The sequence below is a fragment of the Balaenoptera ricei genome, chromosome 14 (genome assembly GCF_028023285.1).
Source record: "Balaenoptera ricei isolate mBalRic1 chromosome 14, mBalRic1.hap2, whole genome shotgun sequence".
Taxonomy (NCBI): domain Eukaryota; kingdom Metazoa; phylum Chordata; class Mammalia; order Artiodactyla; family Balaenopteridae; genus Balaenoptera; species Balaenoptera ricei.
The window spans coordinates 76,405,144-76,430,131 of record NC_082652.1 but is presented as its reverse complement, the minus strand read 5'-3'; the positions used below and the strand labels follow the sequence as shown (position 1 = coordinate 76,430,131).

Sequence of the window (24,988 nt, the reverse complement as noted above, 5' to 3'; positions counted from 1 at the left end):
ATTCAACCATCCACAAGAATGTGCAGTCTTGTAGTATTTACTACTGAAACAAATTCGCATATAAGTGGACCTGCGCAGTTCAAACCCATGTTGGTCAAGGGTCAACTGTAATGTAAGTTCAGTGTGATTTTTCTTCCTTGTACAAATTGTAAGTCTTAACAGTTCAGAGGAGCAACAGCATTAACAGGCCCTGGGCCAGCCATGGAAGAGTGGGCATGGGGATGGGGTTAGGGACAGCTGTCATGGTGAGAAATACTTCAGTATTTTACTCTAAACCTCTAAGTGAAGTGGAAAACTTGTTTTTAAAAGGTAATAAATGTGGACTATTACATTAAAATATTAGTTAGAACACTAAGAATGTGGGAATCATTGGCAATTAGTTAGACCATTAACATTAAAATATTTTAAAATTACCTTTCTAGTCAAATGCTGGAGTAGAACAAACCCCAAGCGTGGCTATTCTAAGAGTTCATTTAAAAATACTCATATGTAAATGGTGAAAATTAAGTTCAAAAACACAATTAATATAAAATACTTGTTTACTCTCTTTAAAGAGGCAATTTAATGCCTGGCCTTTATAAGACCTGTATCTGTATCAGAGTGATGTAAGGCTTATTCAGTATATTCAATATTAGTATCTCTGCATATTCCACTGATATGAAAAACTGGTAAAAAAAAAATCCCACGTCTAATAAATCTGTTCATTTATACATACATACACTTTATACAAATATATACTATCTATAAAATATAGACATATAACATACATGTGTATATTTTAAACACAGTGGACTTTCACTGCACCACTATGCACTGTTAGAAAAACAAAGCCCCTTAGCCTGCAAATCTATTTTAGGTGTGAATTCAAAGTCCCACTGCCTCATATAAACCCATACAATCTGCTATTAGGCCCTTCTTTCCTCCCTTCTAGCTACATTCATGTCACAAATATTTGCTGCATGCCTATTAAGGATGGCTCTGGGGCAGACATAGGCCCAGTAGGTTGTAGGTTATCAGGGCAGACTTCGAGGTATTTATTTAGTATTTTAAAAATTCATCTTAGCTACAGGAAAAACAACTCAGGTAGGGCCCATACCCCACGGACACCGAGTCTGCACATTATTCATGCTAAAATGGAACAAACCTTTAAAGAAAATTTAGGACTTTATCTTCCTTGCCTTTTCTCCTACTACTAAGACCTATAGGAAAGACCTTATAATTGGTTCATTGTTCTTTACTAGTTTTTCAGTTAGATGTGGGCAATTAGAGCACTAAGAATGCAGGAATCAATTGGCATTCAAGTCTTTATCTGTGACATGTAATAGGAAAAACAATTAGCAAGTTTATGACTTACATTTTTGTTTACAGTTGGAGAGCCAGTGTTAAGTTTTGTTTTGATTATAGGTAGATACTTACACTTGTAAAATGTGGATACCTTTAATATATTTTAATTTGAACAAGCCTGCTGTATTTCAGATTGAGAAATTACTGTAAATACAAATATTTACAAGTGAATTAACTTTGAGAACAGAAATGACTACAAAAGCACAAGTAATGAATGCACCGCTGTGGAATTCAGTGTGCATGCACACAGGTACATATGTATTCATCCCAGCCCTAAATTATTAACTTGCATTGTTCTAGAACAAAGTGTAAGGATTATCGATAGATACGGACCCTCGGCTCACACTATGAGATAATTCCTCTAAATGAGAAGACGGAGCACACCGAGAAGTTCCTCTCACCTCTTTGGCTATAGTCGTGATGAAGGCGGGTGGTCTGGCCGTGGCAATGAGAGATAGGGCATGCCGCGAGGAGCGGGCAGAGTCAGCTGCAGGGCTCAGAGGCAGCCCCATTGTGATGCTAAACAGGGATCAGAAAAAAAGGAAGAAAGAAAAGAAGCATTAGAAATATAGACTGAAAAGATTAGACACAGCTTATAATGTCAGTTCAAGGTCAATGGGAGCACTCAAACAGTTAGAATATAATGGACTTGCAACAATGAGCAGTGATTAGGAGTCAGGGTGTTCTGGCATCAAATACAAAATCGAATAATTAACCGTGAAGATTGAAAACAGTATGTGCATCTGTCCAAAGTGTTAAAAACGCCTTGTTAACAAATTATCAAGAACTAGTACTGAATACATATCACATAGCTCCGAATAAGGCAAGAAAGAATATTGTGCAGAGCATTTTCAATTTTTTTCCTTAAAACAGTTAAAGGTAAAAATTTGTTTATAAGGCCAAGTTAAAAGGCTGTATTTAAGGCCTATATCTGAGAGGAAGGAAAATTCACTCCTGTCCATAAAATTACCAAAGAACTGAAAATCACAAAATTATTTTTAGTTTATGTATTACTTTTAGTTTGAAATACCCTCAGTAGCGCTAGTTTACCCTACACTCAATACTTTCAGAACCAATCTACTAATCAGCATTTTCTGCCAGTAGGTATTCAGTATTGTTGCAAAAAATTCTATTAACTGATACTTACTCTCTCTCTATAAAGAACATACACATGACATGGTCCAGGCTATATACAAGAATATGTACATGATGAAATAAATCTTTCTAGACTGTGAGGATGTCCTGATAGGATAGTGCTGCTATATATTCCTTTGCCACTCGTAAAACATAAAAATGATAATATTCTTCTGTTTGTAAGCTTCCTTTATATTTTATATAGACTACTGTGAAAAGTATTAAGGCTTTTTTTTCATTAAAACGTGGCATGTGACCCACACATCAACTGTGTACAGGGAATAATTTGTTACTCAGTGAGAGATCCATTATAGCTTCTCTCGCTAGTTAAATAACCTTGGTATTTAAATATCCATATGAAATTATATTAAGATCTGTCCTGCTCCAATTAAATAATCTTTGTGTTTCATGTGTCAAATGAATTACATTTACTAAAAATTTTCAGGAAGTTTACAAGTATCTCTATAATTGATCAAAGAATCATTATTTTAACTTTTAGTTAAAAAATAAGGAGGCATCACATAGGCATTCCCATCAGTCTTAAAAGGTAAATTGATTACAGAAAATTGTGGTTATTTCTTTGTGACTTTTACATTGCTCAGTCTCTGTCTGTTCATATAACTGTCTCTACTCTTTTCCAAACTGAGGGTAGACACAAAGTGGGAACTCAGAGGAGAAGACGATGGAGAGCTTTCCTCTCATGTTTACCACAAAAAAGACAGATGTGAGCTGAGAGAACAAACACGCATATTGAGCAATAAACAGAAGGGATGCATTGGTGGGCGCATCACCCGCATGGAAGGTCCTGACGCCTTCGGGACCCAGCGGGGGCTGGACGGAGATGTTCATCAGAAGAGCAGTTTCTCTTCTGGATTAAACTTTATTATTGAGAATTCAGGAAAAGAAATGTTTACTATGTGAGTAGTGCTGGGCTAGATTGCTTAAAAAGTTATTGTAAAGTTTTAGATCATTAGTAAGCTAAGTTTTAAAAAAATTCAAAAGCTAAACTTTTCAGATACTCTATGATGTTTCCTGTCATCAGTGTGGATGAATAGATGTTGATAATATTGAAAGCCTGAAACAGACAAAAATGGTATGTTAATTGAATAATTCTGAACAAACCTAAATCAACTTTCCTAAGATCAGTAAAATCACAGGATGTTGAAGCTGGAAAGATCCCCTAGGCAACATCCCTGCCAAGCAGTGAGCCAGGGAGAAAGAGTGGCTATTTCCAGGGCGGCCCACCCCACATGTGGGAGGCACGAGAGGAGGAAAAAGAACTGGACGGGACCCGTAGGTAGAGGGTTGAAGTGGAGCTTCCCTGCGCTACATCATGTCCTCTTGCATCTGGCCAGAACATCCCTATGAGGTGGTGATATCAGCATTTTACGAGGGAGAAATCAGGTCCAGAGAAGGTCAGTGAGGAGCCAAGGTAGCAGCGTAATATCTTTCAGGATAGCCGACCTCTGGAGAAAATAAAGGGGGAGGGGCTGGACGATACTGTGATTAATTGGATGAATGAATTGCTAACATGACTAAACTCAGCACTTTTGGATGACTGGCTAGACTGCATCTCTGAGAGAGCTTTCTAGTGGTATGTTGTAATACCTGGACCTCCGCTCTGTTTTATTCAGTATCAACAGTGGATTGAATGAAGATACAGGATGCACGGTTATCAACTGGTATGGAGATAAAGTTGTAACAGAGAGCAACTGTACTAAATAGCAGAACTGGAAATCAAAAACCCTCAAAAAGATCAAATTCAGCTAAAGAAAGAAGTCTTACATGTGGGTACCGATGACCAACTTTACAGGTAGGTATAGGACAGGCGATGGCCGAGCTTATGAAATAGACCTGAGGGTTGTTGTACTTGAAACTTACATCCGTATGTTGGTGACGTGGTTACCTGCAGGGCTAGGCTGAATCAAGGGAAATAACAGGGATAGAGAAGATGTTGCCCCTGCTGCCCTTCCTGGCTCTGGGTGCCCTCCCCATGGATGTACTGCTCGCTAAGAGATGGGGCCTGGCTTCCACAGGACAGGCGTTACAGCATCCTTCTGGAGTCCGTGTAAGTCCTGCCCATTCCCAGCTGTGCTGTCGTGACCTCTTGCAGTTGGAAAGCAGAGTTTTATTCACATAAACAGGATCCTTGCAAACTCACCGCCCACCTCTAAGTCCTCTCTTCCACCCCGTCTCTGTTCCTTGCATGGAGGAGAAAAGTTTAGTGGGATGCTAAAAAGGGGCCAGGGGAGGCGAGGCAGAGGGGAGAAAAAGAAAGAAAGAATAAATACACATGGATATGCACATGTGTGTGTGCACCTGAGGGTGGGGGAGGTCAGCTGACAGACTTCCAAGGCTCACACCACAGTGACAAGTGGATATTGTCCCCCTGCCCTTATGCTGTGCCCTGTGGCCAGCCTAGACTGAATAAGCACAATGTCAGTAAAATGGTTATATTAAAATACCGACTTCACCAGGTTGATGAGAAGATTAAATGAGATGACAAATGCAAAAACATCTAGCCCTGCATCTGACAGTTACAGGTACAATAGGTGCTTCTTCTCAACCAAAGATGCCTCTTACAAATAGAAACAAAGTGAAAAGAAAATGAGATCAATGAATGGCAGGTCACTAGTTTCAAGTTAAAGGCTTAGTCACACATTACCCTTCCTCCTCAGCAAATGACCTTGTGAATTTGGGGAAACTGGCAAACTTCTTACAGGAAGAAAAGTGATAAAGTGGGGGTAATGGGGAAGGAAGCGAACCAAAGACATAGAAAAGTGCTGCCCGTTGGATTCCAGCTGTTGGGAAGCTGGACCACCCAACAATCTGCAGAGGCACCAACGTGTGCATTTGAGTGATTCCTGTCATCAGTGTCTGGCAGTCTGAGGGTAGGACTTCAGAATGTGGATGCAGCTCTTGCTCTGAGGTCAGGGCTCTGCAGTGACCGTCAGAGCATCCACAGTGCACAAGCGGGTGGGCTGTGAGCGTGATAACAGAAGGGAGTCGCCCAGGCAACGGGGGCAGAAGAGAAACCTTGTCTCTCCTGTCTACAGCCTCTTCAATGCACCCCTGCCAGAGTAATCTTTCCAAAGCACCAACTTTATTTCATGGTTAACCTGCTTAAAAACCGCACTGGGTCCTAGTGCTTAGAAAAATCTTAAACTCCTTGGCTGGAGATTCCAGGCCCTCCATAATCTTGTTTTGCTAATTTGTAACTCAGTCATTTCCACGCCCATGCTCCCGAGGCCAGACTAATTTCAAAGCTGGTCCCTAAAATTCGATTCCTTTTTTAATTGTAGTATTTTGCTAATGGTTCTCCACTACCCCTTTCCCCACTAGCACACTCTCCTCCCTCCCCTCTGTTCAATTCTTGTGGAAGCCCATGTGGTATTCTGCAATTGCTACAGCACTCAGTTACCATATATTGAAACAAAAAAAAACAACAAAACCTGTTCAGTCCGGGCCTTTAGCACTGACTCTCATTCTGAATTAGTTTTATACTGTGAATCAATAGACAGATTAGGACCATGCCTTCTAATCCTGTGTATCACCCCCTACCCCCCGCAATGTGCCTAGTACAGCCCTTGGACATAGTGGTAGCTCAATAGTTAAATGAAGGTGAATGAAGTTACCTGGCAAATTCAGCAGGAAAAAAAAAAATTCACTTAAGCCAGTTATTCGACTGAATTGACCAAGAAATGAAGTCAAAGTAATTGATCTGGTGGTCCCAACAGACAAAGTCTAATTCTGCATGTAGTTATCTTGAAAGTCAAAAGTGCACTGGGTGTGTGATATATTTTAATGTGCGATTCTAACTGAACAAGGAAGGGTCATACTATCAGAGGCTTGAAATTAAAGGGGATGTCTGCCTTATTCTGCAATCTGTATGTAAACACAGAACTCACTCTTTTCACCTGATCCTGCTTATCTGGCTGTTATGCAGATCATTTGTTACATAGGTTTATAGGGTGGGTCTTTGTTTCAGTCTTTATTCTGAAAAATATGATATGACACACTCTCTGTTTTACTCAGCATTTCAGTATACACATCCAATATGAAATACCAGAGATGATAGATACTATAAATAAAAACCATGAATAGAAAAATAGTCCACTCAGGCCAAGCTCAATCCTTACTTGACTGCTCATTTAATCCTGTTCTAATCCTTACTCCATGGCAGTAAAAGCTTTTTAAAACTTACATGTAAGACCACCTCAGTTAAATGTCACTGTCTACAATTGTCAGACTTCACCCATCTGTCAAATTATGGAATGCCATAAGGGAATATTCGGCGGGGGGCGGGGGGGGCGGGAAACACAACTTTCATAGAATAACCTGCAAATCATAGTCAACACAATTATGGACTGAATGCTTGTGTCTCCCTAAAATTCATATGTTGAAGCCCTAAGCCTCAATGTGATGGTATACGGAGACAGGCCTCTAGGAGATAATTAGAGTTAGATAAGGCCACGAAGGTGGGGCCCTTGTGATGGGATTAGTGCCCTTATGAGAGACACCAGAGAGCTTGCTCTACCTCTCTCGTCCAATCTTGGTCACAAAGAAGTCAAGTCAGGACACAGCAAGATAGCGGAGCCTACAAGCCAGGAGAACAGACCTCAGAATGAGGTCTTACCAGCACCTTGACCTTGAACTTCCCAGCCTCCAGGACTGTGAAAAATAAATGTCTGTTGTTTAAGTAGCCCAGTCTGTGGTGCTTTGTTATGGCAGCCCAAGCGAACTAAGACAAACAGTAACAGGGCATTGAAAACACTCCCCATCTAAAACAAAGACTAAAATTATTTTGAAAATACATAATTACGTATCATCTGGGAATTCCATTCTACCTCTCCCTGGTAAAATAGGTGTGTTAACAATTGTCTTTAACGTAATAGGGAATCAGCAATTCCTCTTTGTCATGTGGGACCTAATCTGATAAGTCACAGGTGGCATTAATTTTCTAAACTCAAAGGTGGCAATTCCTCCAAGTGCATATCTTTTAGACCTGTTTTCTATATATTGTATACATTTACAATGAATAAAATGTATGCCAACATGATTTAGTTAAATGGTTTCCTCCAATTATAAACTTTCTATTAAAAATAAATGTCATGTGAATAGGAAAAATAATTTAAATATTGAAGCCTAAAGCACCTTAGTGTTTGTATGATGTGATCTTTACTCTCTGGCTCTCAAATCTAAAAAATATGATTGAGATCTGAGTTAAAATGTCAATTCTTTTTTCTCCAACTCTATTTTATATTGTCCAGAAAGACTCTTTCCAACATATAAGGCTTATCTATGTTATCAGAGCATGTGTGGTTTCCAATGACTGTATGTTTCTCCCTTAAAGTTTGGCAACTGTGAATATTCCAAAAAAGCAATGGACTTTGTGTAGTTCATCCACATCCCTCAGTCACAGCAATATGAGGTGAGAGTCTGGCACCTTCAGCAGCTGGGCCGGCCCTGCTCTGCTGTTCTCTTTCAGAGTAAAGGTCTGCAACATGAACTAGGAAAATGGAATCAGAATCACAGACCACAACACATACAAAAGCACAAGGATTCTTCTGTACTTTTACATAAAAAAAAAAAGTAGGATTTTCTACTGTTTCTAACATTTTACCCATATGTCCATAACCATGCTGATCTAAAAAACCATGGATTTTTAAAAAAGATAATACTGCATACATTTCTATTATTTTCACAATCAGCTGGGGATGACTTAACCTATGATTTCAACGAAGTGCAGCCTTCCATTTTCAATTAAACAGTCCATCATGAATAAACAGCCCATAATCATTAACTTAAAAATTCCTCACGTAAAATTCCACCTGTGGATCTCTCATTATATAAAGGGTGACATAACCATGCGGTATGGAAGCAGCAAAATGGGAGTCGGGAGACCTAAGTGATAGTCTTAGCTCTCACAGGACTAGTGTAACCTCGGACAAGTTGTTTAATCGTTACAACTTATTTTTACTTAATACCATATCAAGGGCACTGGATTGCATGCTGTTGAAGAAGATTTTTGTCTCTAAAATTCTAGGACTTTATTAAATATTTATTGTAAATAACAATGCAAATCATATAACAGGTGTTTGAATACATAAGAATAAACACATAGTATCGAAACATGGCCCAAGGTGTCAAGGAGTTTACTGATATTTAAATGGGCTTCTAATTTCCAGAAGGCACAAAATTCTTGACGAAAATGATTTCATTAAATAGATTTTAAAAATCTAAAATTTCTGAGTTGACCTCTTTTAGGTCCTTTTAATAGGTCGTTTTGAATTTAGTACTCTGTTGGTCTTTAATTCTCTGGGTATAAGATTTCAAATGCTGAACCGGTTTGCAGGGCAGAAGTGGAGACACAGATGTAGAGAACAAATGTATGGACACCAAGGGGGGAAAACCACGGTGGGGTGGCGATGGTGGTGTGCTGAATTGGGTGATTGGGATTGACATGTATACACTGATGTGTATAAAATTGATGACTGATTAAAAAAAAAAAGATCATAAAGTGTGGCTATAATTATCATTTGCATCACCATCACCAGCTCCTTTGAGAAGGAGCCTAAAAAAAAAAAAAAAAAGATTTCAAATGCAAGATGGCACAGGGGTGGGAGCATGGCTTTTGGTGTCAGTAAGACCTGGGTTTGAACCTCACCTTTTCCTGGACAAGAGAAAGCACCTGTCTCAGATTCGTTTTATAATCTTTTATAGTCATTTTTACACTCTTTTAATAAAGAAAAAGGTAAAACCAATCTTCTCTTTGAACCCAATTCTATTCCCCAGAGATAATAAGTAAGGCAATTATGTTCAAGTTTTTGATGGGAGCATCCCAGGGTTTAATTTCTGCAAGAAATTCATAAATAAAATTAGCTAAAAACAATGTTTACTTTCATGTCCCCATGTGTGCAGCTGCTCCTCAGCCTCTTTGGGGCGTGCCTGGGCTTTCCCCATCTGTCCTTTCGCACGTCGTAGTTATTCTTCCCCACCTCTCCTCACAATCATTCAAAGGAAAGATTCAAATGAAATTCTCCCTTGGGTACTGTCTGGGTACCCCCCTGTGATTCATCTGCCATGCTCTGAATCTCCATACCTTTTACTCTCCTTCTTTCCTGTAAGATCTTATCTTTCCTGTAAGACTGCAAGTCACGTGAAGGGCCTTTGTTTCATGAAAGTTTGTCACTACATATAGTACCTAACACTGTCCCTTCCACATATTAGCTACTCAATAGATGCTTGCTTAGTTAATAAACATAGTTTAAAATTGGGCAAGATGTTTGAAAACACTGGAAAATAGCTGGTTTTATTTTGATTCCAAAGATGTAAAATTCTAAGTCATATTTCTAAAATAAAAACATTATTAATTCTGGGAAAATGCTCTATTGGTCTTGAGCATGTACAGTTTTTCAGGAGGCCTCTCAGGAGTCATCTCTGACAGAGGATGTCAACACAGGGGAGAGAGGGAAAGAGAGAAACTCTGCTATCACATGTATTCCTCAGAACTAGAGAGCAACCTGAGCGAGCTGCCCTGCCTTGAACCCCCTCCTTCATAAACTCACAAGAATTGAAATAAAGAAGGAAACACTGCTTATGTCTTTTTCTTTTTAAAAAGCACAAGCCTAACATAAAAGCTTCTTCATAAAGCAAGCTTAAGACCACAGTCAGGAGCAAGGCGGCCAAGCGGTGTTATCGTGTGCACAGGGAATCAGGCACAGAAGGGCGGCCCCGCAGGCACCACGAGGGTAAGATCCACAGTCACCCTGCTTCTCTATTTCGCCCCATCTCAGTCCTTCTGCAGCCTGTACCAAGTGTGTCGTGGATGTAACGGGTCATTTTCAATCTAAATCTTGTTATAGATTAATCAGCAAACATTTTCTTGCTTATTATACAATTTATCATGATGAAAATTACATTGGACTCCTCAAGGCTACACGCTGATACATTCATTTATTCAGAGCTGGGTGTAGAGAGTTATACTAATCTTCATGACAGAAAAGGATGTAATAGCAAGATTTAAATTACCTACTGAAAGCTAAAGTATTGGTGTCTGTGGACATACTCCATGTAGATAAAACACAGCACATCTTTATGTTTGCTGATATAAGCTTCATGTGAACTTATTTAAACACAAAATAAAACAAAATATTAGATGGTTAGTCTAAAATAGAAACCCATTACTTCTCCCAGGCAACAAAACAAGACTGCGTACTATTGAAATTGTGTTTGATCAGATTTGAAAATAGGCTATAAAATTAGGTCAAAGTAAAATTCTGGACAATCAAAAATATTAAAGGCTTCTCAAGGTAACCAGGAAAGCTGAGGTAAAAGAAGCCACTCTGTTGACTCCTTGGAGCGTGTCCATGGCAGTTGCAGCCAAGGGGAGGGTAAAAGGTTGAAAATACGTTCCAGGCTTTGCACAAAGGCCAGCTGCCTCTTACAACTGCTGCCAACTCATGGGCTCACATTCCCTCCTAATCCTTTAAGTCAATCGAGAACCTTCAGGTCACCTGTATCCATCCAGAAACTATCCTGATTGTCACTATGTGGAAGTGTTTATTCTAGAAACGGGCATCTCTTCCATCTGTTGAACACTAGGACAATGACAATGGCATCACCATCCATACCCCTCCCCCATATAGGTAACATCCATTCAATCTCTTAACATGTGCTAAGTGCTCTTCTAAGCACCTGGCAAATATAAACTCACTTAACATCAATCTTATAAAATAGGTATTCAATTAGCCCCAACTTGTAAATGGAACTGAGGTGAGAGGTGAAATAATTTACTGAAGGGTATATAGCTAGGGAGACACAGAAGTGAAGTTTAGGAAGCGTGGCAGTATGAAGCAGGTGAAGGGGGAGGACAGCTGCTTAGGTTTGAAACGAATACCCTTCCCCTACAAGTCAATCTTGGGACTTTGGGCTGGGGGTGCCCAATCTGTGGACAAAGTCACAGCATTCCAGTCTAGCCTTCAGTTGTTTTTCTGGTCTCCACTTCTGAGCATAGAGCAACAGCAGAAAGATGACAGGCCCAAAGCACGCTAGAATATAAGGCAACTGTGGGATATGAGAGAGGCAACCATGAAGAAAAGGGCAGAGAACTCTAGTTTTTTAAAAGGCTAGCAATGATAAGCATGAAATACCATTCACTGAAAAAATCAAAGAGGTGATAACACTTACAGGCAGACCTCAAAGATACTGTAGGTTCGGTTCCAGAGCAACGCAATAAAGCGAGTATCACAATAAAGCGATGCATACGAATTTTTTAGCTTCCCAGTAAACATATAAAGAGTATGTGTATACTATACTGTAGTCTATTAAGTGTGCAATATCATTAAGTATTTTTACAATGTACATACCTTAATTAAAAAATACTTTCTTGCTAAAAAAGGCACAATAGTTACAAAAATGACATCAAAGATCACTGACTACAGATAACCATAACAAATATAGTAATAAAAAAGTTTGGGACTTCCATGGTGGTGCAGTGGTTGAGAATCTGCCTGCCAGTACAGGGGACACAGGTTCGAGCCCTGGTCTGGGAAGATCCCACATGCCGCGGAGCAACTGGGCCCGTGAGCCACAACTACTGAGCCTGAGCGTCTGGAGCCTGTGCCCCGCAACAAGAGAGGCCGCGATAGTGAGAGGCCCGCGCACCGCGATGAAGAGTGGCCCCCACTTGCCGCAACTAGAGAAAGCCCTCGCACAGATACAAAGACACAGCCATAAATAAATAAATAAAAATTTAAAAAAAAAAAAAAGTTTGAAATATTGCTAGAATTACAAAAATGAGACACAGAGTCATGAATGAGCAAATGCTGTTGGAAAAATGGTGCCAACAGACTTGTTCCATGCAGGGTTACCATAAACCTTTGATTTGTAAAAAAAAAATCACAGCATCTGCGAAACGGAATAAAGTGAAGGACAGTAAAACGAGGTCTGCCTGTACATTAAGAGAGGCATCATGGGACAGTTCCAGAATTCCTACCACTAGGAATTCACCCTCGCTAGGATGACTATACGAAAAAAGCAACAACAAAACCAGAAGATAAATGTTGGCGAGGATGCAGACAATTCCTACATTGCTGGTAGGAATATAAAATGGTGCAGCTGCTGTGGAAAACAGTTCGGTGGTTCCTCAATAGGTTAAACACAGAATTACCACGTGACCCAGCAATTCCACTTTTAGGTATCTACCTAAGAGAAATGAAAACCAGGTGTTCAAACAAAGTGGAAACAACCCACATGTCCATCAACAGATGAACAGGTAAATAAAATGTGGTATATCCATAGAATGGAATATTGTTCAACTATAAAGAGAAACAAAGTACTGAAAAATGCTGCAACATGAAGGAAACTTGGAATCATTATGCTAAGTGAAAGAAGTCAGACACAAAAGGCCACATACTGTATAATTCCATTTATATGAAATATTCAGAATAGGCAAATTCACAGAGACAGAAAGCAGATTATTGATTGTCAGGGGACAGTGGGAGGGGAGAATGGAAAGGGACTGCTCAATGGGTATGGAGTTGCCATTTGGTGTGACTGCTGCTGGGAACTAGGTAGTGGTGATGGCTGCATAACTGTGAATGCAGAGAACGCTGCTGAATTGCATCCTTTAACAGGGATACAGTAGTAAATTTCCTGTTAGATGTGTATTATACCATCAAAACAAAACAAGACAAAACAAAAAAGACTCCCTCCAGGAATCAGGAGGCTGGGTTCTCAAGTCAATACTAACCTCTATCACCAGCCCCAGTTTCATTTTAGGAACTGCCTTGGGTCCTCTTCCTATTCCTCTACTCTCATCCCTGCCTCCCTGGACCACTGCAACCTCCTTATGGCTGATCCTCTGCTGTGTGCAAATGAAACCTCAATAAAGTTGGTTTAAAAATTAACATGAGTGCAAAGGAGTAATTCCCCAAACTGGCCAGGTATTGCATCAGTAAAACATTTTTGAGCAACTATATATATCATTTTCCTTATATGTGATATGTTTATATTATTATTAGTTGATAATATCTCAAGGCACAATAAACATATATTTAAAACAATGCCACGGATAAATCATTAATTGGCTCAAAGCTAAATCCCAATTGTGTTAAAATGACAGAAACATATCTCCCTTTCATTGTCTATTTCCAAAATTTCATATATTGAGATATTTGTCTATTTTTTTCTCCATATGCAATTTATAAAGAGTAATCAATGACCTCTACTAAAACAAAACCAAACCAAACCAATAAAAGCCAAATGAACTGAAATGGAGCGTGTACTTGGCAAGTTGTTTCTCGGCATCAGCACAAAGTTCAAGAAGCCCCATCAGGACAGCAGACACATCCATGTAAGGCTCCCAAACTGTGAAACCACGTCCAATCAGATCAATGGCTGTTCTTCGGATCGTACTGTGTGGAGGAAGTTTGGGGCTTGGTGGCTGCAGCAGAAGAAATGTCAGTGCCTTACCTAAAATTACAAAATAAAAGGCAGAGCAATAAAGTAATTTTACTTTTGTGATGTTTTCTTTGAAGCATATTTTCAAAATATAAACCACTTTGGATTTACTTTGACTGACAAGGGGTTTTGAATAGTAAGACTATAAAAAGATCTCAAGTTTACAGCTTGTTTAGCCATGTACTTTAAAGAGATAAATTAGGCTACAATATTTTATACCATATTCTAAAGTGTTGTAATTACATAATAACTATCTTTAAATAAGTATATATAAATCAAAACATAATAGTGATTCTAAACTTCCAAACAATGTTTCTCCCTACTCAGCATTCTGCAAAATGAAGATGCTTTCAAATAATGTAAGATGGTGTTTTTTCATCTTTCTTCTGCACCTAACAGAATTCATACGCAAAATGCTTCATCAATAACACTTCTCATCACAGGCAATGATTATCAACAGGGATGAGGGATGGAGAAGGTAGAATGTGTAGTTTTTAAAAGTCTCCACTCCACCCCGCCACCGCCCCAGACAAGCATATTTGTTCCTCCACATTCTGGTGTACCAATAGCAGACAATGACGTCAAGTACGTGGTAAATTCTTCACATAAGTTTGTTATGCAATTTTAAAAATAGCTCAATATTACTTCTAAATATGATGAAATGATCTAGATTTTAATTAATATGTATTCCTTTATGTTGAAGATCAAGCTAACCGTTTGTATACCTAAGCCAATGGTCATTAAGCTACAAAAGCTCATCTACTTCCAAAGGCATTTTGACATTAAAAAAAACCAAAACACCAGGGATTGTGAAGAACAAATTGCAACTTAGAAGAGGGTTTTTTGTTTGTTTGTTTGTTGAGGGGAAGAAACAAAACAGTTTATAAATCATACTATTGTATAGCATACTAGTTAAAGGGAACAGAGGCTTCAGATTCAAGACAGAGTATTAACTGATTTTATAACTTACTAGGGGGCAGGCTTAGGAAGATACTCAGTGAGCCTCAGCTTCCTTGTCTGTAAAATGGGGATAATAATAGCTATCACTCATGAAGGGCCAGAGTGTTAAATGAATTAAACAATGAAGTGTACTGCCAAGTGCCCTCACTGGCATGTGTTCAGTGAAGGGCAGTCAGGGCTCATTCTGAATAACATGTTGAACTTGTCTGTTTTTAAAATTGAGAACATGGCATATAAACTTTAATTTAATTCACTCAACAAATAAAAGCATTTACTCACTGGCTATGCTATAGCCAATTGTTAAGTGAGAATGGATTGAAATGGGGGTAAAGAGAAAGATATTGTAAAGCTGAGACAAGTCTGTGAACACACTCTCTATACAGTGGTTCTGAATTTCTTCTCAGTCATAGAATCCTTAAAGATTCTAATAGAATGTTTTTAGAAGATAAAAAAAATAAAAAGAATCTGTTGAAAGCCATCAGTCCTTTCCTCAGGAAACTATATACACAAACATATCCATCAAATTCTGCAGAAAGATTTCAAGGAGGCCACGGACCTTGGGTTAAACAACTCCTGCCGTAAACGAAAAAGGAACACAGATATGGAAAGCCTCCTTGAGAAAAACATCTAGAAATTCACACTTCATTCATACATGTATTTGAAAATTTTACTCTCATACTTAGCTATGTAAATATAATATGTAAAGCTCCAAGTTTTGTGGATCATAAAAATATAAACCCCTTGAAAAAAAGAGATCCAATGGTCTATTTTCTGCCAGTACCTATGTGTCTCTTATCACAAGTTATCTTTAAATATAAGCATTTTGGTGCCTTTCCCTTCTCCTCAGCAAGTCTGTTAGCTCCTTGAGGGTAGGAAGTATGTTTCATATAACTCTGCATCTCCCAAACCACCAAGCACAATGCTTTGCACACATTATGGACCTAAAATGGATAACAGACCTGCCTTTACTGCATGTACACTTCTAACGCAGCTCCTGGCCCCAGTTTGCCAGAAAGATATTTCAAACTGTCAAGAATATCTACCACTTTCCTGTTATTCTTGACATCTAGGAAGTCGTATGACTCCATATAATATAAGTGCTCTGCAATATGGACCAAGGTGATGAAAAAGCTAAAATTAAGACAATGATAGCACTTCTCTATTAACAGAAAAAAATCTCATGACGGAATTGTATGAATTTTAAGTTTTATCTCTCAGAACTTTTCTTAAACCTTAGGTACCCAATAAAGGTTGTATTTTAACCTCTTCAAGATGGAATCTAACTTTGTACAAAGGCACATAGTTACTTATTTTATGTAAGTGCCCCACTACTGCACAATCGGGGAATATTGCCTCACTGAGTAACCAAGGTGGAGAAGGATGCTACCACCTGCCATCATGATTGAGTCCTTCGTAAAAGACTCTCCTGGTGGCAGTATTAAGAAGTTCAACAAATTGGCCTGATGTTCACTCAAGACTTTCCACAATTTGGTCCCAAACTTTCCATCCAAAGATTCATTGGGGAACTGTTTACAGAGTATTGTTATATTGATATTATACTAAATGCTGGGGAAACAAAACAGAACAATACTCAGTTCTTCCCCTCAAGAAAATTCACTGTAGCTCAGGATATAGGTGAGCAAACAGGTAATTTGAATATATTATGAGGAGTGTTAGAACATTTATAAGCACAAGGTATCAAGACAGAACCTAAAAGGGGCGCTTAACCCAATCTTAGGGATATAAGAAGGCTTCCAGGGAAAGGTGACCTCTATACAAAAACCTAAAGACTAAGTAAAACTTTGTCACTCACAGGAGAGGAGTATGGAAAGAAAACATTCTAGGCAGAGAGAATAGCATGTCTAAAGTCCAGCAGATGAGAGAGAACACTACCAGACCAAGGGATTACACATAGTTCAATATGGCTGGAAAGTTCGTCGGTGGAAAGAGAAGGGGTTGGGGCAATGGACAAGAGGGAAGAGGACGAGGTGGATGAAATGTAACAGTGAGACACGTGGCAGGACAGGTCATTAGCACCTGATCACAAAGGGCCTTATACGCCATGCTGAGAGTTTGTTCATTCTGGTGACAATGGGGAACGATTGGAAAGTTTTAAGCAAATGAGGGGTTTGATGAGATTTTCATTTTAGAAAGATCAACATTTAGGCTGTCGTGATTAGAAAGGGGCAAGACCAACGGGACCTTCAAGATGGAGGAGTTAAGACGTGGAGATCACCTTCTTCCCCACAAATACATCAAAAACACATCTACACGTGGAACAACTCCTACAGAACACCCACTGAACGCTGGCAGAAGACCTCAGACCTCCCAAAAGGCAAGAAACTCCCCACATACCTGGGTAGAGCAAAAGAAAAAAGAAAAAACAGAGATAAAAGAATAGGGACGGGACCTGCACCAGTGGGAGGGAGCTGTGAAGGAGGAAAGGTTTCCACACACTAGGAGCCCCTTCGTGGGCAGAGACTGCAGGTGGCAGAGGGGGGAAGCTTCGGAGCCACGGAGGAGAGCGCAGCCACAGGGGTGTGGAGGGCAAAGCGGAGAGACTCCCGCACAGAGGATCGGCGCCGAGCAGCACTCACCAGCCCGAGAGGCTTGTCTGCTCAGCCGCCGGGGCGGGCGGGGGCTGGGAGCTGAGGCTTGGGCTTCGGTCCGATCGGGCTTCGGTCCGATCGCAGGGAGAGGACCGGGTTTGGCTGCGGGAACACAGCCTGAAGGGGTTAGCGCACCATAGCTAGCCAGGAGGGAGTCTGGGAAAAGGTCTGGACCTGCCAAAGAGGCAAGAAACCATTGTTTCAGGGTGCGCGAGAGGGGGGGATTCAGAGCACTGCCTAAACGAGCTCCAGAGACGGGCACGAGCTGCGGCTACCAGCGTGGACCCCAGAGACGGGCATGAAATGCTAAGGCTGCTACTGCCGCCACCAAGAAGCCTGTGTACAAGCACAGGTACTATCCACACCTCCCCTCCCAGGAGCCTGTGCAGCCCGCCACCGCCAGGGTCCCGTGATCCAGGGACAACTTCCCTGGGAGAACACACGGCACGCCTCAGGCTGGTGCAACTTTATGCTGGCCACTGCCGCCACAGGCTTGCCCCTCATTCCGTACACCTTCCTCCCCCACCCCCCAACCACAGCCTGAGTGAGCCAGAGCCCCCTAATAAGCTGCCACTCTAACCACATCCTGTCTGGGTGGGGAACAGATGCCAGAGGGTGACCTACATGCAGAGGCAGGGCCAAACCCAAAGCTGAACCCCAGGAGCTGTGCAAACAAGGAAGAGAAAGGGAAATCTCTCCCAGCAGGCTCAGGAGCAGCGGATTAAAACTCCACAATCAACTTGATGTACCCTGCACCTGTGGAATACCTGAATAGACAACAAGTCATCCCAAAATCGTGGCGGTGGACTTTGGGAGCAATTGTAGACTTGGGGTTTGCTGTCTGCAACTGATTTGTTTCTGATTTTTATGTTTATCTTAGTTTAATCCTTAGCACTTCTTATCATTGGTGGATTTGTTTATTGGTTTGGTTGCTCTCTTCTTTTTTTATAATTATTATTATTTTTTTATTTTAATAACTTTTATATTAAAAACTTTAAAAAAATTTATTATTATTCTTTTTCTTTCCTTTTTCCTCCCTTTTCTTCTGAGCTGTGCGGCTGACAGGATCTTGGTTCCCAGGCCTGAGACTCTGAGGTGGGAAAGTCGAGTTCAGGACATTGGATCAACAGAGACCTCCTGGTCCCACGTAATATCAATCGGTGAGAGCTCTCCCAGAGATCTCCGCCTCAAAGTTAAGACCCAGCTCCACCCAACAGCCAGCAAAACCCAGTGCCGGATGCCCCATGCCAAACAACTAGCAAGACAGAAACACAACTGCACCCATTAGCAGAGAGGCTGCCTAAAATCATACTAGGCTCACAGACATCCCAAAACACACCACCAGATGTGGCCCTGCCCATCAGAAAGAAGAGATCCAGCCCCACCGACCAGAACACAGGCACCAGTCCCCTCCACCAGGAAGCCTACGCAAGCCACTGAACCAACCTCACCCACTGGGGGCAGACACCAAAAACAATGGGAACTACAAACCTGCAGCCTGAGAAAAGGAGACCCAAAACACAGTAAGTTAAACAAAATGAGAAGACAGAGAAATATGCAGCAGATGAAGGAGCAAGGTAAAAACCCAAAAGACCTAACAAATGAAGAGGAAATAGGCAGTCTACCTGAAAAAGAATCCAGAGTAATGATAGTAAAGATGATCCAAAATCTTGGAAATAGAATGGAGAAAATAAAAGAAACTTTTAACAAGGACCTAGAAGAACTAAAGAGCAAACAAACAATGATGAACAACACAATAAATGAAATGAAAAATTCTCTAGAAGGAATCAATAGCAGAATAACTGAGGCAGAAGAATGGATAAGTGACCTGGAAGATAAAATAGTGGAAATAACTACCACAGAGCAGAATAAAGAAAAAAGAATGAAAACAATTGAGGACAGTCTCAGAGACCTCTGGGACAACATTAAACACACCAACAATCGAATTATAGGGGTCCCAGAAGAAGAAGAGAAAAAGAAAGGGACTGAGAAAATATTTGAAGAGATTATAGTTGAAAACTTCCCTAGCATGGGAAAGGAAATAGTCAATCAAGTCCAGGAAGCACAGAGAGTCCCATACAGGATAAATCAGAGGAGAAACATGCCAAGACACATATTAAGCAAACTATCAAAAATTAAATACAAAGAACAAATATTAAAAGCAGCAAGGGAAAAGCAACAAATAACATACAAGGACATCCCCATAAGGTTAACAGCTGATCTTTCAGCAGAAACTCTGCAAGCCAGAAGGGAGTGGCAGGACATATTTAAAGTGATGAAAGGGAAAAACCTACAACCAAGATTACTCTACCCAGCAAGGATCTCATTCAGATTCAACAGAGAAATTAAAACATTTACAGACAAGCAAAAGTTAAGAGAATTCAGGACCACAAAACCAGCTCTACAACAAATGCTAAAGGACCTTCTCTAGGCAGGAAAAACAAGAGAAGGAAAAGACTTACAATAACAAACCCAAAACAATTAAGAAAATGGTAATAGAAACATCGATTCATCGATAACTACCTTAAATGTAAAGGGATTAAATGCTCCAACCAAAAGACACAGACCGGCTGAATGGATGCAAAAACAAGACCCATACTTATGCTGTCTACAAGAGACCCAATTCAGACCTAGGGACACATACAGACTGAAAGTGAGGGGATGGAAAAAGATATTCCATGCAAATGGAAATCAAAAGAAAGCTGCAGCAGCAATTCTCATATCAGACAAAATAGACTTTAAAATAAAGCCTATTACAAGAGACAAAGAAGGACACTACATAATGATCAAGGGATCCATCCAAGAAGAAGATACAACAATTGTAAATATTTATGCACCCAACATAGGAACACCTCAATACATAAGGCAAATGCTAACAGCCATAAAAGGGGAAATCGACAGTAACACAATCATAGTAGGGGACTTTAACACCCCATTTTCACCAATGGACAGATCATCCAAAATGAAAATAAATAAGGAAACACAAGCTTTAAATGACACATTAAACAAGACGGACTTAATTGATATTTATAGGACATTCCATCCAAAAACAGCAGATTACACTTTCTTCTAAATTGCTCATGGAACATTCTCTAGGATAAATCATACCTTGGGTTACAAATCAAGCCTTGGTAAATTTAAGAAAATTGAAATCGTATCAAGTATCTTTTCCGACCACAACGCTATGAGACTAGATATCAATTACAGGAAAAATACTGTAAAACATACAAATACATGGAGGCTAAACAATACACTACTAAATAACCAAGAGGTCACTGAAGAAATCAAAGAGGAAATCAAAAAATACCTAGAAACAAATGACAATGAAAACACAACGACCCAAAACCTATGGGATGCAGCAAAAGCAGTTCTAAGAGGGAAGTTTATAGCAATACAATCCTACCTCAAGAAACAAGAAATATCTCAAATAAACAACCTAACCTTACACCTAAAGCAATTAGAGTAATAAGGACAAAAAAACCCCAAGGTTAGCAGAAGGAAACAATTCATAAAGATCAGATCAGAAATAAATGAAAAAGAAATGAAGGAACTGATACCAAAGATCAACAAAACTGAAAGCTGGTTCTTTGAGAAGATAAACAAAATTGATAAACCATTAGCCAGACTCATCAAGAAAAAAAGGGAGAAGACTCAAATCAATAGAATTAGAAATGAAAAAGGAAGAGTAACACCTGACACTGCAAAACTATAAAGGATCACGAGAGATTACTACAAGCAACTATATGCCAATAAAATGGACAGCCTGGAAGAAATGGACAAATTCTTAGAAAAGCACAACCTTCCAAGACTGAACCAGGAAGAAATATAAAATATAAACAGACCAATCACAAGCACTGAAATTGAAACTGTGATTAAAAATCTTCTAACAAACAAAAGCCCAGGACCAGATGGCTCCACAGGCGAATTCTATCAAACATTTAGAGAAGAGCTAACACCTATCCTTCTCAAACTCTTCCAAAATATAGCAGAGGGAGGAACACTCCCAAACACATTCTACGAGGCCACCATCACCCTGATACCGAAACCAGACAAAGATGCCACAAAAAAAGAAAACTACAGGCCAATATCTCTGATGAACATAGATGCAAAAATCCTCAACAAAATACAAGCAAACAGAATCCAGCAGCACATTAAAAGGATCATACAGCATGATCAAGTAGGGTTTATCCCAGGAATGCAAGGATTCTTCAATATATGCAAATCAATCAATGTGATAAACCACACTAACAAACTGAAGGATAAAAACCATATGATCATCTCAATAGATGCAGAAAAAGCTTTTGACAAAATTCAACACCCATTTATGATAAAAACCCTCCAGAAAGTAGGCATAGAGGGAACTTACCTCAACATAATAAAGGCCCTATACAGCAAACCCACAGTGAACATCATTCTCAATGGTGAAAAACTGAAAGCATTTCCTCTAAGTACAGGAACAAGACAAGGATGCCCACTCTCACCACTATTATTCAACATAGTTTTGGAAGTTTTAGCCACAGCACTCAGAGAAGAAAAGGAAATAAAAGGAATCCAAATTGGAAAAGAAGAAGTAAAGCTGTCACTGTCTGCAGATGACATGATACTATCCACAGAGAATCCTAAAGATGCAACCAGAAAAATACTACAGCTAATCAATGAATTTGGTAAAGTAGCAGGATACAAAATTAATGCACAGAAATCTCTTGCATTCCTATACACTAATGATGAAAAATCTGAAAGTGAAATTAAGAAAACACTCCCGTTTACCATTGCAACAAAAAGAATAAAATATCTAGGAATAAACCTACCTAAGGAGACAAAAGACCTGTATGCAGAAATAGAAGACACTGATGAAAGAAATTAAAGATGATACAAACAGATGGAGAGATATACCATGTTCTTGGATTGGCAGAATCAACATTGTGAAAATGACTATACTACCCAAAGCAATCTACAGATTCAATGCAATCCCTGTCAAAGTAACAACGGCATTTTTCACAGAACTAGAACACAAAATTTCACAATTTGTATGGAAACACAAAAGACCCTGAATAGCCAAAGAAATCTTGAGAAAGAAAAACAGAGCTGGAGGAATCAGGCTCCCTGAATTCAGACTATACTACAAAGCTACAGTAAATCAAGACAGTATGGTACTGGCACAAAAACAGAAATATAGATCAATGGAACAGGATAGAAAGGCCAGGGATAAACCCATGCACCTATGGTCACCTTATCTTTGATAAAGGAGGCAAGAATATATAATGGAGGAAAGACAGTCTCTTCATTAAGTGGTGCTGGGAAAACTGGACAGCTACATGTAAAAGAATGAAATTAGAATACTTCCTAACACCATACACAAAAATAAACTCAAAATGAATTAAAGACCTAAATTTAAGGCCAGACACTGTAAAACTCTTAGAGGAAAACATAGGAAGAACACTCTTTGACATAAGTCACAGCAAGATCCTTTCTGACCCACCTCCTAGAGAAATGGAAATAAAAACAAAAATAAACAAATGGGACCTAATGAAACTTAAAAGCTCTGCACAGCAAAGGAAACCATAAACAAGACAAAAAGACAGCTGTCAGAATGGGAGAAAATATTTGTAAATGAAGCAACTGACAAAGGATTAATCTCCAAAATTTACAAGCAGCTCATGCAGCTCAATATGAAAAAAACAACCACCCAATCCAAAAATGGGCAGAAGATCTAACTAGACATTTCTCCAAAGAAGATATACAGATTGCCAACAAACACATGAAAGGATGCACAACATCACTAATTATTAGAGAAATGCAAATCAAAACTACAATGAGATATCACCTCACACTGGTCAGAATAGCCATCATCAAAAAATCTACAAACAATAAATGCTGGAGAGGGTGTGGAGAAAAGGCAACCCTCTTGCATCGTTGGTGGGAATGTAAATTGATACAGCTACTATGGAGAACAGTATGGAGGTTCGTCAAAAAACTAAAGATAGACTTGAGGATATGGGGAGGGGGAGGGGTAAGATGTGACAGGGTGAGAGAGTGGCATAGACATATATACACTACCAAATGTAAAATAGATAGCTAGTGGGAAGCAACCGCATAGCACAGGGAGATCAGCTCGGTGCTTTGTGACCACCTAGAGGGGTGGGATAGGGAGGGTGGGAGGGAGACGCAAGAGGGAGGAGATATGGGGATATATGTATACATAGAGCTGATTCACTTTGTTATAAAGCAGAAAGTAACACACGATTGTAAAGCAATTATACTCCAATAAAGATGTTAAAAAAGGGGGGAGGCAAGACCTACTGCCTTTTAAATTCTGATCTACCTACCCCCAGCCAAATGGATTAATTAGAATCACAGAATTTTTGAACCGAAAGGACTTTGGAAAACTATGATCTATTCCTGTTTTGTATGATGTAACTGAGAATGATGGAAGGCAAGTGGTTAGCTGCAGGCCTCTGTGGCCCAGGCCATGGGTAATGTGACCAGAACACATCTCTGAACACAACTTACATCTCTTTAACCACGTTTTATTCGTGACACTCTACCAAAACAGAAGATTAAATAAACTATATGTTTTATCTTTTCTCACACAATGAGAAGGTCCCCATTACTGGCCCCATAGCTAACTACAGCCGCACCGAGACCCCTGTCTTTGTCTCGGCTCTGTCTTAGTTGCATCCTGTCCACAAAACGCTTAGTGGCACATTCAGCACTTCATCCACCTTCCCAACAGGAAGAGGCAGAAGGCTGAAGGGCATAAGGACATGTGGCAGTTAAGTCAAGCCCCCTTGTAGATTCTGATTACATTTCATTGGCCAAAATTATATAATAATTCCCCTAGTTTCACAGAAGGGTGGGAAATGTAGTTTGTGATCTGGCCACAATGCCATCTGCAACAATTCTGAGGTTTTGTTCACGTGTAAAAGGAGAATGGTATGCGGTTGGTAGTTGGCAATTTCTGCGCCTTCCCTGCTTCCTTTAGAATGAAATTATTCTTTTTAATAGAGAAATTATTATCCATACATTTAACAAACAGCGATATAGCATCTTTGGCATTTATTCTATTGTCCAGAGCTAATTTTATTAATTTTTATTTTATTTTATTACCCTTCCACATCTGCTAAATGAGTAAGTTCCCTGGGCCATATGAAATTTTTATAAAAAAACTTTTTGCATGAGGCTTAGCACAGTGCTTTATAGTTCAGTAAGTACTTAATACACAATTGTTGCTTTGGCAAATACTGAAAATTACTTTACACTGAATGTGCCCAGCACAGTCAATAAAATTATGCACAGATCAGAAATTTCCAAGGGTCTGCTATAAACCTGTGCTGGTCTATGGCAAAGTTTCCATGGCTCTATGGTGAAATGGTAAAACACAAACAATGTAGTATGTCTTTTTCATGAAGCTAAATTTATTCAGTTTAAAGGAGTGCTTACTCTAAGGTTATGTTCTTACTACTTTTTTTGGTGAATAA

At 39.6% G+C, this 24,988-nt stretch overlaps 1 protein-coding gene across 4 annotated transcripts in view; it reads right to left on the bottom strand.

Moving 5' to 3' along the window:
• The window catches only part of WDR7 (WD repeat domain 7), a 357,939-nt gene that overhangs the window by 99,221 nt on the left and 233,730 nt on the right, over nucleotides 1-24,988 (bottom strand). For all 4 annotated transcript variants that reach the window (XM_059894160.1, XM_059894163.1, XM_059894162.1 and 1 more), the window contains 2 exons: nucleotides 13,767-13,953; nucleotides 1,746-1,863 (listed from right to left, as the gene is read on the bottom strand). In XM_059894160.1, the coding sequence (XP_059750143.1) occupies nucleotides 1,746-1,863; nucleotides 13,767-13,953 (305 nt within the window). The remainder of the gene's footprint in view (nucleotides 1-1,745; nucleotides 1,864-13,766; nucleotides 13,954-24,988) is intronic.